Raw genomic sequence first — 21,104 nt, forward strand, 5'->3', positions numbered from 1 at the left:
CCTCCTGCTCTGGCCTCCCAAAGTGCTGGGATTACAGGCATGAGTCGCCATGCCCTGCCTGATTTTCTTTCTGGACTCTTTTGGGCAACCTTTCTCTCAGGGAAAGACACAGAAGCATGGCTGGCTCACGGAGTCACTACTCTCACTCCCCTTTACCTGCCCTGCTGTTGATGTAGATACCTTGGACACATGTGAATGTGTCGAAATTCTCCAGACCTTCTCCCAGAATTGGCACCGATTGCTCTCGCTTAATTGTGGACAGGAAATGCTCAAAACAATACAATTGTTTCTTTCTGTGCTAGAGCACTCACCTTTCAGTCTTCCACACGTGGAAGCACAATTCCATGGATGACTGTAATAAATAGAATGTGTGCTTACAGACACTAAGAGCTCCCTAGTGGTTATGGTTCTTTCCTTCTACTTTTAGAATCCAGCCACGTAGATTATTATAAACGGCAACATTGAGACTAAAGTCAGTTTTCCATGATGTGTAAAGCTAGTGTGTGTGTGTGTGTGTGTGTGTGTGTATGTGTGTGTGTGACTTGAGGGATCCCAACGCTGTTTTATAAATGATAGAACATAGCCTTTGTGGCTTCAGAAGACTCATCATGAATCGTCCCCGGGCCAGCTGTATTTTTGCATAGAAAGTGTATGAAATTGAAATTCACGTCTCTTCCCCTTGGATATACTGTAATTTTCTAACTGAAGGTCATTTGCCAATTCAGCAGTTCCTGCCTCAGTGTCTTGTGACATCAGGCAGGGTGCAATCTGAAGAATGATCAGAGGGATCCTGTTGCACCACACATAATAAAGCTTTCAATCCATAGCTGAGTTTTTCCAAGCCCTTGCCATGCAATGAAATACATATTTGTTGTTGCATACTGTCAGACTGCAACTTTCAGGTTGGAGACTTTGGAAATGCTGCTTCTTTAGGCTTAATTTTTCTTATCTGCAATTAGGGGCATTAAATCAGACAACGTTCATTTTAGACTAAAGACTGTACCCCCCCCCAAAAAAAACCCACCTTTATAGTGTTTATGGATAATATGTTCCCAAGAGGGAATCATATTATTTTTGAGATTTACACCAAAATATAAGCTCCCAGAGGATAGGACTCTTTGCGTCTCTGTGCTCACTGTTTTAGCCTCAGGGCCTGGGATATTGTCTAGCACAGACTAGCAGTCAGTAAATTTTCATTAAATAGAGAAAAGAAGGAAAGAGGGGAGGGAGGGCGGGAGGGAGGCAGGAAGGGAGGAATGGACGGCAACTGGTATATTAGTATCTCATTAAGTTGAACTTCATTTGCTGGAATAACGGTGCTGAAGCCACCCTAAAGAAGGTGTTTGCAAGAAGTTTAATACTATGAATGAGTTTGGGCGTGACGGCCAAAGCAAGAGGATCTTTTGAAGCCAGGAGTTTGAGACCAGCCTGGGCAACATAGCGAGACCCTTATTGCTTTTAAAAGAAAATAGGAAAGAGAGAAAGAAAGAAAAAGAAAAATAATAATATAAATCATTTTTTGAGACAAAATCTTAATCTGTCACCCAGGCTGAAGTGCAGTGGCGCCATCTCAGCTCACTGCAACCTCTGCCTCTCAGGTTCAAGCGATTCTCCTGCCTCAGCCTCTCGAGTAGCTGAGACTACAGGTGTCTACCATCATACCCAGCTAATTTTTGTATTTTTAGTGGAGATGGGGTTTCACCATATTGGCTAGGCTGATCCCGAACTCCTGACCTCAAATGATCCGCCTGCCTTGGCCTCTCAAAGTGCTGGGATTACAGGTGTGAGCCACCACACCTAGCTATAAATGAAATTTTAAGAGCAACATTTTAGTAAGAGAAAACAGCACTTCTAAGAACTTCAGTCATCCTTTTCCCATATAAAAATTACATGCAGAGAGCTGACTTATGACCCTTTGATGGAGGGAGTCGGGTATAGTAAGTGCTTGTTATAAACCCCCCTGGGTTAAGAGTGAATAAGAAAAGAAAAAGGGAAGAAAGACGGTGCTTAGATGATGCTTTCCAGGAGTTTGTCTGTGAGTAAAGGTGAAAAAGTGTTGTAGCCATAGAAATCTTAGGGCTGAAGAAGGTTTTATATGTGTATGTGTGTGTTGCGGGGGTGAGTTTATTTTTTATATAGCAGAAGTTTTTATGCTGCTGAGGGGAAGGAGCCAGGAGAGGAGAGAGGAATGATTGATGGAGCAAGACCCTGAAAGAGATGAGAGTACAGAGATCAGTCCAGAGAAAGGAAAACTTCCCTTGCATCTGACACCAAGGAGAATGTAAGGAGGTTGTAGGTAAATATTTAAAAAGAGCAAGAAGAATACAAATAACACCAAGGTGTTGAGCCAAGAAAACTCAGATGCTCCCAAATCATTTTGGTAATGTTTATTTGCTCCTTGTTCATTCATTTTTATGCAGCTGCTAATCCTGACTCACAGAGAGGCAGGAATAGAGGCAAATATTAAGAAAATATATGAAAAACTTATACTTGGCATATTTCTAATTGAGAATCTGAAATAAATCTCCACTTTCCAATTCATTTTCGTCTCACTGTTAGAATCCCAGGGCACCATGAGATTAAAAGTAATGAGAGCTATAACCAGGAGGGTAGCTCTAGAAATCAAAATATGGGCATGTGTTCCTGAGTCACGGAGAGATCCGAGAGTACAGAACATCACAGCTTTTGGAATCTACACAAGGGAAAACAGACAAGAGCCAGCTGGAGCACCACATCTTTGTTTGCCAGAATGTTGTTTATAACATCTCTATGCCTATACGCCCACGCCCTGCTCGATTTTCTGGTAGCCCCCTGGGTTCTTTGCTCTCTTTGAGCCACTAGTCTTCCCTCTGGGAATCTGCCTCTAGGTCTAAAACTTTCTCTGTGGCTTTGAACCATATTGCATATCTGGTAGTGGCTCTCTTTCTGAATTCTATCCTGGTCCTTCTGGGCCTGTAGGACATAGCCCTGGACTTCCATCTTGTGCTCAGCATTTCTGCCTCACACACTGGGTGTTGCATGTATCCCACAAGGGCTGCTCTGACTCCTCTCCTTTGGCGCCCCCATCAGCAGATACATTTTTGTTGCAGGTTGTACACAGATGGCAGTGAAGAGGAGAGCAGCAAAGGTCACCCCAGTGTCTCAGGGAAAATGGTGTAGCTGTTAAAAAAATAAGACAGTCAAGCAGGGTGGCTCACGCCTGTAACCCCAGCACTTTGGGATGCCAAGACGGATGGATCATCTGAGGTCAGGAGTTCGAGAGCAGCCCGGCCAACATGGTGAAACCATCTCTACTAAAAATACAAAAATCAGCCAGGCATGGTGGTGGGCACCTGTAATTCTAGCTACTCAGGAGGCTGAGGCAGGAGAATCACTTGAACCTGGGAGGCAGAGGTTGCAGTCAGCTGAGATAGTGCCATTGTGCTCCAGCCTAAGCAACAGAGTGAGACCCCTTCTCAAAAAAAAAAAAACAAAAAGCAATAGGACAGTTGCAGGGCAGAGCTGGTTTAAGAAACAGACTCCAAAGGCAATGTTGAATTGGGTGGGGAGCAGATTACGAAGACAGAAATGTGGAAATATGAGGGTTACAGTCAATTTTGAAGCTAGAAGTGAGAATTTGGAGATGCCAGATGTAGGGCAAACAAAGATCTTGCGAGGTTACATGAACACTGAGGTGGAAAAGTTGTGTCCTTTTCTTCTCCTGCCTCTAATCAGAAGTCAGAGTGGCCAGTGTAGCTTCTGATCCAATTCCTATTCCTCATTCCAGTTTCTCTGCAAGACAGCAGTCAACCTCTAATCTGTTCTGCCTGTTGCACCCCTCTACGTGCTAGATATTTGTCTCAATACCCCCCTGGTGTCTGGGTCCTGCATCTCCTTTCACCCTGAAATTTAATCTCCCAAAGCTGACCAACCTGCCTGCAGAGTCAATTTCAAAAGCTGCTCTGTGCTTCTTGTTACCGTGTCATTCAGATAGGACCTCTTCATTATTAAGCCCTGGTCATGTTGCTGATACTCATTGACATTATTATGCCAAACACCTGGCTAAATGATTTCACACGGATGTTCTTATTTGACTTTTGCAGTAGCCATAAGGGTTAGAAACCATTACTAAGGTGGTCTGCATGCCACCTTGTCTGCGAATAGTCCCTATGTATGCATAATTATTAATAGCACTCTCTCTCTCACTTTCAGAGGGTTCTGGTTTGGATGGTCAATTATACGGGCACCCTAACTGTCATTACACTTAATCTCCTCAGTTTACAGATGAGACGCAGAGAACTGATTATCCATTGTCACACAACTGATAAATGGCTAAGCCAGGACTTGTACACAAGCAGTTGAATCCCATCGTGGTTGAATTCAAGTCTGTAAGTCCCCTTGAAGTTTGGACAGATACCTGGCCTTTTAGGATTTGTTTCTTCTACGAATTCAGTTGTGATGTTTTGTGTCATATCAGGCAGCTTATCCTCCTGCACCCCGATCTGACTCCTAGTGGCCACCAGGCCCCACTGTGCCTGATTAGAAACAGCAGATATAGGGTAAACTTTCATCACACAGTGTGATGAAGAGGAGAGAGACAAAGTGGTAGGTTGAGTGGGTAGGAGACTTGAACGAGACTTTTATTGAATAAACAGTGGTTAGCCCAAGTAATGACCTAGCCATTTATTTTGTACAACTTATTAGTTGACTCAAATTACCACATAGTCAGTTTCAAGGAAGCAAATAACATCTATCATGTAACTGGCTAAAATGCTTAAGAACAAAAATGGCATGTAGAAGTTTACCAAAAAAAAAAAAAAAAAAAAAAAAAAAAAAAAAAAAAAAACTAGGTTTTTGCAAAAACTGGAGTTTAGATACCAATAGCAACCTTTTTATGCTAAAACAAGCTCTTGGCCGAGAGTGTCAGCAATACACATTAAAAATTCTTCAAGCTGATATAATTTTTTTCCTCAAATAAAACCAAAAAGTTAAAAATGCAGCAATCACTTTCCACATTCTGAAAACGAGGGAATGTATTGAGATTTACACAATTAGCCATGCTTTTTTAAAGCCATTCTCGCCAGCAATTGATGACCTGTCTTTTGCATCATTTGGACTGAGTGGCTCTCCACGGCTCTGTATCGTGAGGAGGGAGTGGAAGCAAGTCACTGTGGGTACCTATGCTATGTAACACCCTTTCAATTCTAGAGTAGTAAGTTACATTAAAATACCCAAATTGTTCAAACCTAGAGCAACTATTATTGGCATGAAATAGATAATATGATTTGTGTGTGGCACAGGGGTGTCTACAGTGAGACTGTCTTCAAGGCAGACTCCAACAATCTCTACCTCTGGATACTCATGCCCTGTCTATTTCCTTCCCATTCTGAATGGTACTAACCCATAGACCCAATAAGATATTGCAGAAATAATAGTGTGTAACTTAGACTGCTCATCAACTTCAAACTGCAGTAACTTATACTGGTCGTTCTGGCTTCCTCCTTATCCTCTTGGGTCCCTGGCTCCAGAAGAAGCCAGCTTCCATGTCATGAGGACACCCAAGCAACCCTTGTGGAGAAACCCACCTGCTGAGGAAGTCAGGTCTGTCAGCTGGTCCTCCTGACTTGCCAGCCGTCCCTCCTGACTTGCCAGCCATGTGAGTGAACCGTGGGAGGGCAGCTGCAACCTTCAGATGACCACGGGCCCAGCTGACATCTTGTCTGCAGTGTCAGGAAACACCTTGAGCCAGAACTACAGTCTACGCTGCTCCTAATTCCTGACACACAGAAACTGTGAGATGATAAATGTTTATTTTTGTTTAAAGCCATTAGGTTTTGGAGTACGTGTTATTCAACAATAGGTAACAAACACAGATTAATGCAGTGTGTGTGTGTTTGTGTGTGTGTTTGTGATAATTTGCTTTGTGAACTAGAAAAAGAGTTACATAAAGTGAGTAGAGGAATGACATAATAAATACCCTGAATCAGATCAGTTGGAGGAAGATCTTGTCTGCCAACACTGGATGTGTACCAATGACCTCTTCCCAGGGAGCTCCCAACATTAGTTAGCACTGATGATTCAGTGTCAGGCCATACTAAGACAGAAGCTGATAGAAAGAGGCAGTCTTTGGTGTAAGAATATTTTAGTGAGTACTGCATTTCACGTATTCAATGCCTGCAAGAGAAAGCAGAAGTAGAGACTTTCTGGTTGCCAGTGTCTTCCACTTTTTGGAGACAGTACTAGTAGCTGCCATTTGCTGACCCTGTAGTACTGCTTCCCGGCACCATGTTAAACTTTTTATACATATCATCTCACTTAATTCTCACAGTAGTCTCCAGAGGGAAGTGTGAAGATTGAGAAGAGTTAAGTAACTTGCTGAAGATTACCAGGCTAGTAAGAGACAGAACTGACTTTGAAACCCAGGCTGACTTTTCCTAGAATCTTCCTTAACCAGTATGTATACTACCTCTGATGTCATGTTAAACTTGATTTTGAAGCTTTATATCACCATTAACTTCTATAGAGGTGGCCATGACATACCACCTCTACACATCTATGCCAGTACACATCGCTACACATATGCTACACATCAAGAGTTGATAGGCAACTCTTTTAAAAAATCTTATGTATTAAACAAATTACAATGTGATCTATGTCACCATTTTTATTCATAGATATGTTGTGATAGACTGTGTTTTAGAAGCCAAAGCATGTTCATGGGATATGTCTTCTCTTCAGCTCTATATTGAGTGGGAACAAGACCTTTATCAAGACTGCAGTAAGATAATTTGTATTCCCTTCAGAAATGTAGTGGAATCATATCCTAACCACAAATATTCCTAAAGACCCAAGAGTACATGCAGGTGATCAGGTTTAGGGGTTTTTCAAGGTAGAACTCTACCAGCATGGAGGCTGGGCTCCTACCTCCACATAACCCAGGGTCCTGGAGCCAAATCTCCATTTGAACTTCAGTTTTGCCCTCTGGGAGCTTGACCATGCTGGGTAGGGGACAGAATGGGCTTGGGGATAGAGGGAGGGGGATGCTTCTACAGTCAGAATTCAGTTGCACTTGAAAATAAAACAGATTAACAATACTTCGTCTACAAGGTGGACATGAATATCCTGCATCTTGTCTTGCATTCTTCTCATCTGAAATGCCAGGATCCCAGTGATTTCTCCCACTTTAGGAGGTTATCTGTCCTCCCATGACTGCTAGTGCCACCTTGCAATGGAAGGCACAGTTGACTCACTTGGTGAGTGGCTGTGGAGTGTGGATGCTCCCAAGTTGAGCCCATAACCAGTAGAACTTCTCTTTTTCTCAATGTCTCAGGTACTGTGTCAATTGCTCCTTTTGGATTATCTCATTTACTCCTCCTTGTCATATAAGAATCTGATATAATACATGATTACCATTCCCATTTCTCCACCGTGTAAACAAAGAGCAAAAGATTATTTGACAAAAAGTCACAAATCCAGGAAATGGTAAATTCAGGTTTGTTGGACAGTAAAATGATTAAACTTCCAAAGAGAGACCACTTGAGTCTTTTTAGTATTCCCTCCATCAACCTACACCACAGGGCAACGCTGTCTACATATTAGAGCAAATTCGGGTGACTGTTCTTGGCTTTGTTGGGCCTCCTTCCACTGCCTGATTTCCAATGCTTTCCTCTTACACCTCACTTTTCAGGGTGCTCCTACCTCTTTTGTGACACTGTTGGTGATGTTTACTATAGCCTTCAAAAAAAAAATATTGTTAGGGGAGCGGGGTATATCCCAGCAACAACTCCTATCTTCACCTCTGCCTTAAAGTCCAGACATTGGTCATTGGTGTTCTAGCTGAATCTTTTTTTGTTAGATAAAGCCGTAGAATCCTAGACCTGGAAGAACTCGTGCCATGTGCTCTAACCCTCTAATTTTATGGACAGGAAAACTTAGATTCAGAGAAAAGGGTGACAAGATTTGTCTGCAGTCCTAATTAGTGTTAAAGCCCAAAGCCAATTTTCTGCTTTTCCAGCCACTTTGCACAAAAAGGAAGGCTGCTTTGGGGGAACCACAGTGGCTTCAGTGGTCAGTAGCACAAACTGGAGATAGTAAGAACAAAAACTTTAAGAATCCACATCCTGCAGTTTAGGTTGTAAAGAGAAGGTAAACATTATCATATCAAGTTAATCTTCTGAATATTGCCTATGTCTCCTATTCCTGCTGGATTTAAACTTTGGTTTGTCCCTGTCTCCTTTCAAAATCCTGGAGCTGGGTGCTTTGCACCAACCCTAAAATGATACATCGGGCAGCTCCCCTGAGTCCTGGCAAATAATGTAAAATGGAGACAACTCAGGCTCTTTTTACCTTTAAAACTGATTTGGAAAGAACATTGTAAATGACTTTAAAGACTGCCATTTTCATGTTTGGAAAGCAATTCGTGATTATTGTAAACTAGATGTAACTTGGAATGTTTAAGACGTGGGTGGTTAATTCCTGCCACAATTCAAAGGGGGGAAAATGAACACAGAAAATAAAATAGAACAAGTACAGAGAGTACAGTTAATAGCTCATTTATCCCATGTCATCCAAAAATATTTTTCACAGAGCTAACTCTTGAAGGTAACATAATTTACCCAATTTAATCACTAAACTTTTAAAAATTAAAAGTAGTTGCTGATGGAAGTTTTATCCAGAATGTGTCACAGATTTCTCCCTCCTGAACCCAAGGCCACTTGGACATAATTTGGTTTTTCCTGATGCATTTGTGTCCTTCTTGTGAATATATACCAGCAACAACTACTCCTATATTCACCCCCACCATAAAGTCCAAACATCAGTCATTGATGCATTCGTCATTTCCCTAATGCATCAGTTTCATCCTTCATACTAGGGTAGAACACTGCTTATCCACCTTTCCAGTGTTTACCACCCCCAACATGGATTCGTCCCAGATACCATGGATGTTGATTTTATTTTGTCTTTTTCATGTTCTCAGATTGTCTGTCATCTATCCCTTCCTTTGGCGGGTGGCTCATACCTTTAAGTTAACCTGACTCAGTCATGCGCCCTGGGCCCATGGGCTGGTGAAGAGAGGTCAAGGAAGCTTCCTGTCCCACCTCTCTCTTGTCCTTGCCACTTCGTTCCAGTGCCAAGGCTCTCTCTGCTGTTGAGTTACTGTTTCCGCATGGCTTTATTGACTTTGAGCCTTGACTGACAGGACTGTTATCTACCCTCTTGGGTACTAACTTTGAATAACAATAATATCACAAATGGTTGTAATAATGATAGTGGCGAAAGAATAACATCTACTGTTTATGCCAGTGTTTTGTATTATGTGCCTTTGTTACAGTTCTGTAGAAGGGTTCATCTTACTCTTATTGGCCAATAGAGACAATAAGGCTCAGAGAATTAATGTTTCAAGACAGCAAAACTAGGATTCAAACACAGGTGGGTCCCTTCAACTCCAAAACTTGTGCTCATTGCTCTGAATCACTTTTTAGGCTGCATTATGTCACCTTATTTCTTTCCTACGTACATAGCCTCAGCCCTATCAGATGGCTGAGTCTTTGGTGGGCTGGCTTCATAGCTGGGCCCACCACAAATCCTTGAAGAAGCTTTCAGCCCACCTGCCTTCAGCAGAGACATTCTTCCAGTAGTGATTGGCTGACCAGAGCAAGTCAGAATGATATTGCTTCTGGTCAAAACTCACTGTAAGATTAGCTCAGCAAGCTCTTTAGAATCCTTCATAAGATAATGGCCTTAACCATGATGACAGAAATACCTCTTCACTAAGCCACTCCCATAAGCTTCATAGAACAAATTATATGACACTGTTTTCTGGCTCTGGAGAAGTTGCTTCTGTCCCTTTTCAGGACTTGACTGTGATCAGAATAGTTGATGTTGCAAAAGAAGTGACCTCAGGATAAGTGAGGTATTACTATATTGTTGCAAATTTGTTTACTCATGAAAAATAACAGGGAAGGGGATTTGGAACTTGTGTCACATTCCCATGGGAGATAACTTTAAAGCACAGAGGAGACAAATGCAAAACCTATTCCCCCATCATGCAGGGAACACTGTATGTCCCTGGCCAAGGAAGAGTAAGGAGATTTTTTTAAAAAAATACTACTTAGTGGGGAAGTGGGGAGAAAACAAGCAGTGTTTAAAAGTCTTTAGATTTTCTCTTTTCTAGTCATAATTAAAATTGTTAAATTCTTACCATGTGTTTGGTACTGGGCCTAGCACTTTATGTGGATATTAGATCCTCATGAATATTCACTCATTGAACAGATGAAGAAACTGAGGCTTAAAATTTTTCTCAAAGTAACAAGGGTAATAAACAGGTCAACAGTGATTTACATTTTGGCAACCTGCTTCCTGATCTTTTGCCTAAGTGCTGCGTTATACTACCCTTTATTTAAAATAAGAAAGGTTTAGTATGAGCTGAGAAGAGTTCAAACATAGATGCCAGAGAAAAGTAAGTTATTAATGGAACATTTAAATTATCCATGCACTCTGCAAGAAGCTGATTTAGAGAGCAATGAAAGATAATTTTCTGATGCATCTAAATGTACCAACAAAAGAATAATCTGCTTTTGAGCTGCATCAATGCCAAAGGTAGAAAAATGAAGATAAAGGAAAGCTTGGCAACAGCACCTGTATTTTTAAAGCAAATGAACACAAGTGTGCTTTTTCCAGAGTGATTAATTGTACAACTCAATAAATGTCAGCACATGGGAAAGATGCCTGCAAAGTGGAGGCCACTATAATTAAGTGAAAATGAAGAGAGAAGCCGAAAGAAAAGATTTCTAGAAATCATAGTTGTTGGGGGAAAAAAAGGTCATGGGTTGCTATCACAATAAACTTAAGTCCCAAGTCTTTGAGTAGAGGTAGCAGTAGGAGGGGCACAGATGAAAGTTGATAAAGGGTAAGTGGGTACTAGGAAGAATGACTTCACTGGGTTGTGTTTTCTGCTTTTCAGCTAAGAAGGCACTGATTAACTCTCTCCAAGCCATTTAATTCAGTTTAGACCTGAGGGGCGGTGGGGCTTACCCATCTGGAAACAGACATGGAAAAAGATTCTCACTAATCTTGCCCTGGAAAATGACCAAATCCCATGACCTGGTTTTACTGACTGGGGGCAAAATCCCCTGTCACTTTTAATCTAAAGGGTTCTCCTCCTTTGGGTCATTTTGTTTAGCAACACTTGCTGAGCCTCTGGAAATTTTCCAAAGAAATCCAACATGATTAAGAGCTTGATGATGATGATGATGACAATGATGGTGTGATTTTTATTACCTATTGATTCATTCATTCCACTAATCATTTCTGAGCTCCCTTGGAAAGGTACTACTATAGCTTAAATCAGTAGATGGAAGTTTCCTACACTCTGCCTTTGTCCCCATGTTTCTTCCCATCACAGAAAATACTTGTGGTAGAGAAGTAAGATGAAACAAAGATTGTGAGGAACTTGAGCTCCCATCAACTTGATGGTCACCCCTAGATCCCCACACTAGCCCAGGAAGGAAAGTGGCTGGTTCTCTCCATAGCAGTGACATGTGTGAGCTGTCAGCCAGCTCTCCAGGGTCAGCCTCCAATGGATTCAAGAGTAAGTGGCAGCTCTTCCAGCATGGACAACCATACCCAGGCTCGCAGGGTATCCTGGGGTGATGGCCTCATTTTCCTCATTCTAATTGAACCCAAAATAGCCTTTTTCTGGGGGCATTTTGGTGTTAACCGACATTTTATTCATGTAGGAGGAAGCACGGAATGATAAAGGGGCCCGTTGTGTCTCTGTATTCTAAATATATGATTTCACAGCCAATTTAGGCAGTTGAGTCACTGCTGCCAGTGAACATTTCACACAGTAAACACAGCACATTTAAAAAATTTGTTGATCCAATTCATTACATTTAAGAATGTTTTCAATTCCCATGAAAATGCAATTTAAGTCATCACCTTAAAACAATCTGCTAGATCACTAGCTGGTTTCTGAAACTGTCATCCAAGAAAAAGTTGCAAGCTTTCCTGTGAGGGACAGACCAGCTCTTAAAGGGAATTTTCCAGGGCCACCTCCCTACCCGTTACCACATGCCAGTTTAAATTCTGGTCCTATCACTTACTGGCTGTGATTATCTGAGGGAATCACATAATTTCTCTGTGCCTCAATTTCCTCAACAGTCTAGCAGTTATGATCACAGCACTGCCTCATAGAAGGAGGAGTAAATGAAGCTCGATGTGTAAATATTCATTAGAACTGTGCCTGGCACATGGTGAGCTCTGTGTAAGGGCTTGCCTTCTTAGGGGTATCATCATCATGATTATTCACTGAGCATGTACTCCAAGGTGGGTGCAGGGTGTATAGTGAACAAAGTAAGCACAATCCTGTATCTTACAGAGAGGGAATACATAATTTAAAAATTACATCAATCAGGATGTAATTACAGCTGGTATGTTAGAAAGGAAACCCACAGGGTACAGTGATAAGGACTGAGGTTCAGGGCTGTGAAGCAAGGCCTGTTAGAGGAAGCTTTTCCGGGGCAGTGTCACATTAAGCTAATCCTGGAAGCTGAGGGGAAGGAGATCAAGCCTCTGTTATCACCCTAGCAGAGGCAGCATCACACTGGTTCACTGAATAATTATGGGTCAGGCTCTATGTTGGCCTTTGCAGTTACTCTCTTCCCACCAATATCCTAAAAGAATAAAGGATGATTTCCATTTTGCAGCAGCTCATTGTGAGTTTTTCTACTGTGCTCTGCTGGCCGCCTCTTCCAGCAGGCTGTCATTTGGACAAGCATCAGATTAGACCTGAACCAGGATGCTAAGTCCATATTGACTGTAGGTCCTGTCAGTTGCACCATAAGTTAACCCAAACTAAGAGAGATCTACTTAGTTTGGGGAGCTGGAGTACTCTGCCTTCTGGCCCTGGGATCAGGGAGAGGAAGAACGTTGAATCCTCTCTTTCACTTGATCAGACTAACCTGTGGACAAGCTGTCAGTTTGACCAGTGCACCAACTGCAGTCTTCATTTCAGGATATGTAGGCCAGTCTGCCAGGCCGACTAGATACATACCCCATCCCCACTGGCCACAGCTAAAATAGTGAGGGGCTCCACTGAGGTGCTGACACCTGTGCTAGCTATTCTGGAAGTATTTGTCTTTCTTGGGATATTTGGTGGCAAATGCTCTAGTGTTTCGTCTATGCTGAGAACAGGGTCCAAGGGCAGTTCTCCAGTTACTTTCTCACATCCAGCTCCTACTTCCTAGAGCTTGGAGCCCTTTCTGGGCTCTGTTGTGGGCAGTGGCTGCCATCTGCTATATCCTCTTGCTGTGCCTGTAAATTGTCCCTAAATGCTTCATTTTTACTTGCTAATGCAATCAAACTCACTTTTATCCTTCAGAGATGCTCAAAAATTCTCAGTTGCTGAAAAAGTTTCCCCACCTTTTCTCATTTTGTTGTAATCAACACATTCCCTTTATACTGCTTTGTTGCCTTCACTTGGATTTGGGGAAAGAGGTAGATTAAAAAATGTAATCTATGTACCACCTTGAGCTAGAAGTCAGGGTCTCTGGACTCCAAATGTGGAAGTGATGTTCTGCTGCCCGAGGGTAGGCAGGTGTAGCAAAAAGCTACTTCAGAGGTGACTCCTGAACATTTGTGTTTTAGAAGCAGGGAGGAAGGTGGGGGTTAATTCAACCTGGGTGGATTAAGAACCTTTCTCTAAGGAGGTGATGATTCACTTGAGGCTTCACTGTTAGAATTTGGTTTTTCCAGGTAAAAACCTGGTCTGCTAGGATGCTAGGGTTGTTTTGTATTGGTCTGCTAGGGTGCTAGGGTTGCTATAAAAAAATGCCACAGACTGGGTGGTTTAAACAACAGAAACTCTTCTCTGCACAGTTCTGGAGGCTGGAAGTTGTCCTTAGGGTTGTTTTCTGGTGAGGACTCTCTTCTTATCTTGAAATGGCACCTTCTCACTGTGGCTTCCTATGGCCTTTCCCTTCTGCACACATGAAGACAGGCAGAGAGGGAGCAAGAGAGAGACACAGAGAGACATCTGGTGTTTCTTCTTCTTTTTATAAGGGCATTAGTTCTAGAGAATGAGAACCCCACCCTTAAGACCTCATGAAACCTTATTACTCCCTTAGAAGCCCTTTCTCAAAACACAGCCACATTGGGGGTCACAGTTCTAACATATAAATTTTGGGGAGGACATAATTATACCCTTAAAATCTTAACCTTTCCCTAAATTTATCTTTATAAATAAGTTCTGATCATGACCTTATTAGAGTCTTGAAACAGACCCACCAGAAACTCACAGTGTATGAAGCAATGAAACCAAGCTGTATAGCATCAGGTATATCCATTTCTCAAATTTTTTATTTCTCAAATATTTTATCTAAACTCGTCTTTGTTTTTACAAGACGAACATCTATTATCAGCAGTAAGTTTCCATGTACTTGATATCTTATGGAGGATAGCAGAAAAACCTCTCCCCACTCCAAGGTCAGCATTATGTGACAAAGACTCAGATGCACCAGGTCTTTTGGGGAGAAGAATAAGGGCTTCACCTCCATCATGCCAAAGTACAGTCCAGTTTGACACAGTCACAACAGATGTACGTATTTTGCGACAGATTAGATATATAAATTTAGACATACAGCTTTTATATAATTTAACAAAGCTGGGAAGGTCCAATACTTTCAATGGACATTATTTATTTAAATTAAATATGTATTTCCTTGCCCATTATAAAAAGATCTTTGGACATATTTTCCCAGTCGTAGAGATATCTATGTGTACAGTCAAATCATTCTCAGGCCAGAATGTTTTAGAAAAGTGTTCTGAAAACTAAATTCATTACTCAAGATTTGTTGAAGAAGGATGGGCAGCCTACAACTGGGTAGGTGGACCCCCGAGACAGAGTCCAGAACCCTCCTAGGATTCAGCACAATATAGGTGGTTTTTGTTTGTCCCTTCCTTCGTATTTTTCTTTTTTTTCTCCTTAACTTTCTTTTACTCTCTGAAATGACATAATTTTTCTTCCTACATGTCTTTCTCCCTGGTCAATATGATGTTAAGACATCTCCTTCCATCCTTCCTTCCATTTCCTGTGTACACTAAGGCTACTCTAATTTATACAACACAGCAATCTCTGCTTTGAAAAAGAATGTTTTTCGCTGTACACAAATTTAAGATTTCACAAGTGCCAAAAAAATTTATACATATGAAATAACATATTATAATATAATATAGTATAATCTAAAATAACATATAATTAATGGCCCAGAGTGAAATCTAGCTTCCAACATCTCTTTGGAAAATTTAGCATTATGAATTATTAGTGACATTTTCTAATCTAAGACGAGAACTTAAAAATCTTGTTTCTAGCATTTTAGGTTTAATAAATATCCTATTGAGTCATGAAATAAGATCCCCTAGGGGAATAAGGCAGATGAGAGAGCAAAGAAGAGTCTCCAAAGGTCATTTATTAGTAAGGCTGCGCACATTTGATATTTGGAGGCCAAATTAATGATTCATCTCATTAATAGTTCAAATGAAAATAGCACACACCTACTGAAGAGTTTATACCTAATCTGAAAACTAATCTGAAAATATTTCCTGTGTACCAAAAATTAGGCTGGTGTAGTGGTGCATGCCTATTATCCCAGACACTCAGGAGGCTGAGGCATGAGAATCCCTTGAACCTGGGAGGCAGAGGTTGCAATGAGCTGAGATCCTGCCACTGCACTCCAGTCTGGGTGACAGAGCGAGACTCTATCTCAAAAAGAAAAGAAAAAAAAAATTCCCATGTATCAACATGCATGTTAAATGTAATGGAAACATGGCCATGTGTCTGGGTAGATTTCTAATCTCTCCCCCAGCCCAACCCAATCTCTGGCTTAATTTACTATGTAAAACATAGAGCTCAGAACCCAACCCATTTCTTGCAACTCTGCTGCATGTTTGGAGTCTTTTACAAGAAATGTTAGAGAACATACTCAACTCTTCTTTCCTGCATTTTGTCTTTTTGTTTCTTGTCCACTGGATAATGGTTGTGTGTATTGAAGTCCAAAGAAACTAATCCTCGAATGTTTCTTTAGCTTGATAACAGAGGCTAACAGAGAGAGGAGATGGACAAGAAAGAGAGAGACTATTGGGTCTCTCAGCAGCCCATTAATAACAGGAGTGAATTCCTCAGAGGCAGAGAGGATCGATGAAAGTAGGACTGTAATAGCTAGAAAGCATCTCATTTGTCTCCCTAAAGACTTTGGCATCTGCCAAAACATCTGATTCCAAAAGCCACCTCAGAGGTCAGCCAGATTTAGAGAGAGCTGGTTAGAGAGGAGTTTAGGATGTGAAGTGCATCTTGCCTGCCAAGCCCATGGTGAATAGCTGAGGGATCTGTCTTCTCTCTCCAGTTTCTGGCTGGAGCTGGTGGACTATTTAAGCGTTTCCATCTAGCAACTTCCTGTGTTCAAGCTACACAGCCATGAGCAGATGATCAGGACCTACGGAAGTGATTGGAGAGATATGTCCTGGGGGATGGGAGTAAGTGGGTGGGGATGGGCACTGCTATTGCAGAGGGCCTGACGAACTGTCCTATTTGAAAAGACACATTCACAAACATAGAAGCCCACTCTGCACATCTGTCTCTAGTGGACACCATTATGTATAGATATTCAATACACACAAGCCAGACAGGCTAAATCACAGCCTCTCTGCAGTAAATGCCCTAGTTGTTCAGAGTAAAAATGGTTTAGATTAGCACCCGGGCAGTCTGACAATGGTCCGGAGGGAGTTAGAGGACTTGCCAGCATCATTAGCATTTTTTTCTTCTTTTTCCAGCAGCACTAAAATATGTTTGCTCAAAACACAGAGAGATGAAAAACTACTGGCAGCCAGTACTTCTTAAAAGAAAAGAAAAAGAAGCATGTTTCACTTCTCTGGCCAACATACCAGTTAAAATGATGTTGTGTTGTGACAGATTACTGAGCAATTAATGCCTAATTGGGCATCATGCTAGATACTTCCGCGAAAGCAACCTTACTGAGGCTGGGGCGGCCACACGTCACAGCAAAGCAATCCTTCCCCAAACTTCCTGCAGCACCCTTCACGCCAAGGAGCCCAGAAACCAAAGAAAACATTTCTTTCTTTGAATCTCCGAGAGTTACACTGGAAGAATTAGCTTGGCAGAAAGATCCCGACGTTGAATTCTATTGGGGATTTCATACTTTCCTCATTTGTAAGCAAAATCCATTTTCCATGAGATATTTTTAGTGCTAGCAGCCCCTGTTGTCCTATTCCCTTTCACTATACCATTAGATGTTGAGGCCATTCCAGAAAGGACACGTGATTTCTAAGCATCTCTCTTTGGTTCTTTCCTAAGTGACTAGTCTCGCAGGAGTCAGGGAATACTAGACTCTTAACTACCGAAGACCTCAAAGTCCTTCCCAGCTCCTTGAATCCTTATTGATAGGATGTTAAAATGTTTTACAGCTGCTTTTTCTAAGAGGTCAGCTTGACGGAACTTGCTGATTGACCTTGGTAATAGAGATATTTTCAGCCCTGCAAGCCGCCTATGTAAATATAAAAATGTATTAGGCTGCAGAATTGCATGTGTGGGAACAGAACAACCATACTATTGAAAGGAAATCGCAGAGGAACACTGGTGTCTCTTACTCGGGGCTGGTTAATGCGTGCATACTTTTGTTAAATCATCTTGATCTAGTGAACTCTAGGTTTCAGATAAGCCAATTTCATTTCTGGAACTTATTAACTATGAAAAGTAAAAACCTCAATCACTTAGTGAAATATCCAGCAAAATTTCCTTCAGGAAGTGTTTGTGTTTTATAAAACAATCCTTTTCACTCTTTACATGATGCTCATTTGCCTCAGAAAAAATTGTCAGTGTGAAGTCAGAATTTCAGTTGTGAAAAGGAGTAATTTATTTGTGTGTCTGAGTGGGAAAGATATATTTATTCAGACCTCTGATAGGAGAATCGAAGATCATCATTGCAACGAACAGGAAACATGCTCTCAATGTAAATTGAGAAATACTCTCTGAGCGCAGTGCTGTAATATTCCGAGTGTGTTCAGTTTCTGTGGATCAAATCTTTCCCATCTCTGCATCCAAGCTATTTGGCCATGATCAGATGATCAGAGCTCAAGGAAGTGATTGGAGAGTGAGCCGGCTGCAGCTGCAGTGTAGGCTGTTTTCAGGGACAAGGAGCCACTGTTTTGCAAACATAGCATCAACATAGAAGTTATTTTGTAGGCTCCAGGATGCAGCAATGGGCTGCACTGCCAGCATTGTTCTGCTTCAAGCTTTTCGTTCTGTGGTCCAGAGGAGCTGTCCACACATTTGTAGACGACGCCAAGAGGAACCATCCCACGAAATTCTGCCTCTGGAAAGTGACGATGAAATGAATAGACCCAGAACCCTCATCATAATGGTATGGTATCCGTGGTAAAGCAGCCTCAGTGGATTGAACTGTTATTATAGAGAGGTTACAATTTAGGGGTTTTGGTGTTCAGCATTAGATAAAGATGTGTGACCTAGAGTTTACTACTCTGCAGTACTGTTTGGGGAAAATTTTTCAGAACTATTTCTATCATTCCAAGAGTGTATTTTCTTCCTCTTGTGTCTGTCATGAAACTGCAGCTTAGTGGTCTACTAGAAATTCTCTTCTATCTCACGTTTTGTATGTTGTTGTTAACTTTTGTGCAGAAAATAAGAGAAAATTTTGGGGTTTGGTTTAAGTGAGTGGATTTTATTTTATAACTATAATTTGAAAGAAGAGCCCAAAATGGGTATTTTCTTTTTATGAGATGTAACCATTGAAGTTGTATAGACGCTGATAGTTAGATCTTTAACTTCCAGATATTTGGGACTTTTCTTTCTGCCTCTGCAAAGGAAATGCCTTTCCAGAATGCGTAACTTAGGCACAATATTAGAATAAAGAATTAAGAATTTTGTAGAATGCATAGGTTTTCATTAGAAAGCTGTTTCATGCCACTTGTCAAATTACATTTTTGTTTATGCTTTACTGTAGTAAACAAATGTTGTTCTGTTTTTGTGCTTCTGTTTGATCAGCAAGAATAAATTTGAGGATAGAGTTCTTTCTTTAAGTTTAAAAAGAGATCTGCTTAGTCACTGAAATTAGAATAGGTGATATGGTAAAGTTTCCAAAATTGAGGAGACATTGAAGTCTAGGTGGCTTTAGAATAATCGACTTTTTTCTCTTAGATTTCAATGTTGAGATATCAAGGATGTAGTAAATAATGAATGAAAAATACCTGTTACACTGAAAGTTCTTAAACGAAAGTCATTTGGCTTGGGCTATGCCTCTGAGTCACAGAATACTAAACTATAATATTGTTTGCCCATTTCTTCAACAAATCAATATTTTATTTTCAAAAAGCAATATTGTTCTTGAATTAGTGGGCTGTGATTATCTCTAAAAGGAAACAGTAAATAGGGATAGTTTCATATTTATTTTTTTCTTAGGTTTTCACAAATTAAATTTTAAAGGATTTGAAACAGTTCAAAGGTCAAATAAATCTTTGTTTTCCAAGTTTAATGCTTGTTAATAACATTAAAACATCCCATAACTATGTGTATTGTTCATTCTATTTGTCTTATTTTTCTAATTTTGTCAGTCTATAAAATTTTGCAGCTACAAATTTACAAAAAAACTTACACTTCAAAATAACTGATAAATTATTAAAAATTATTCACCTAGTCATAATATTTTTCCAAGGATCCTTTTGATTTATATAACACCTTTATTGACATTAAATAGGTGATGAAGAATATACTGATGAAGAAAATAGAGGTTCAGAAAGGTTGAATATCTTAACATCACACATCTGTTAAATGCCAGCACTCCAACACTTAGAGCAATGATTTCAAAAGCCAGTATATTTTCCAGTCTATTCACACTTTTAAGAAAATAGTGATAAAACTGATAAACTGAATTTATATAAGAAGTCTGGTAGAAATCTTGGACTACTCTTAGGAACACGTGCTTATACAGAACCATCGTGCATTCTTGAAAATTTCTTCTGGGCCATTCCAAATTTCATGCACTCAGGAATCATTTGTTTCCAGCCCACTATGGACCAAGTACTTGTTCAGGCACTTGGAATCTGCAATGAACAAACCCATCAAAAGTTTCTAACCTACATTGCAAAGTTTGAAGATGATAGAAGATTTTGCCAGTTTTGTTGTTATGGAAACGCTATACTAAAATTGTGACGCTTAGTCTACAGACTTTAGCTAATGAAAATATTTTCTGTTTTCCAAGGTGGTAGTTTGAAAATTTTTGTGTATTTCAGAATCACCTAGGAGTTTTCATTCATGCAACTCCTTGAGCTCTTGACCCCAAAGACTCTATATGAGTCGGTCTGGAGTGGAGCTCAGGAATCTGCTTTTGTAGCAAGCACTCCCAGTTGATTCTGACAGAGGCGTACTTTGGATGACACTATGAGAAACGTGGCTCTGGAAGATGATAATCAAAACTGTCCACCCACTCTTCTCCTCCAATGTGATGTTCTTGTATTGGCCAATCGTCTTCTCACTCTGGCTCTAAGCTTCTGAACAAATTTTGATTTTTTTCTTTTTTATTCACTTTCCCATGGCCCATTAGTCACCAAGTTTTGTATGTTATTATTATTATTTTTTTTTTTTTGGTAAGATCACAGACTCTGGAGCCAGAGCACCTGGGTTGGAATCCTGACTTCATCATTTATCAGCTGTGTGACCTTGGGCATGCCATTTAACATCTCTATGTCTCTTTTCCTCCTCTGTAAAACGAGAATAGCAATTTCATCAAATTACAGCAGTTGTGTGGGTTTAATAAAGTAAGTGTTAAGTGCTTAAAACAGTGCCTGGACGTCATGGTAAGATGTTTGATAGGGATGTGATCAGACCTGACTGAAAGTGACATTTGAAGAAAGACCCTAAGGAGGCAAAGGAATGAGCCATGCCATTTTCAGCAGGGAAGTCCCTTATGCAGTAGGACCTGCCAAGAGAAAAGACCCTCATGTGAGAAGAAGCCTGGGATGTTAGAAGAACAGCAAGGAGGCCAGTGTGTCTGGATGAGCCAAGGAGAAAATTGTAGAAGGCGAGGTCAGGGAGGCAG

At 40.8% G+C, this 21,104-nt stretch overlaps 1 protein-coding gene across 7 annotated transcripts in view; it reads left to right on the forward strand.

The window, feature by feature from the left end:
• The window catches only part of DOCK10 (dedicator of cytokinesis 10), a 278,160-nt gene that overhangs the window by 42,459 nt on the left and 214,597 nt on the right, over positions 1-21,104 (forward strand). For 5 of the 7 annotated variants that reach the window (XM_074398949.1, XM_074398954.1, XM_074398951.1 and 2 more), the window contains exon 1: positions 1,260-18,413. The exons of the other annotated variants lie outside the window; for them this stretch is intronic. In XM_074398949.1, the coding sequence (XP_074255050.1) occupies positions 18,252-18,413 (162 nt within the window). In that variant the 5' untranslated portion in view covers positions 1,260-18,251. Of the gene's footprint in view, positions 1-1,259; positions 18,414-21,104 lie in introns of those variants that run through there. 7 annotated transcript variants of the gene reach the window in all.

Source organism: Saimiri boliviensis, chromosome 5, assembly GCF_048565385.1.
Source record: "Saimiri boliviensis isolate mSaiBol1 chromosome 5, mSaiBol1.pri, whole genome shotgun sequence".
Classification (NCBI taxonomy): Eukaryota; Metazoa; Chordata; class Mammalia; order Primates; family Cebidae; genus Saimiri; species Saimiri boliviensis.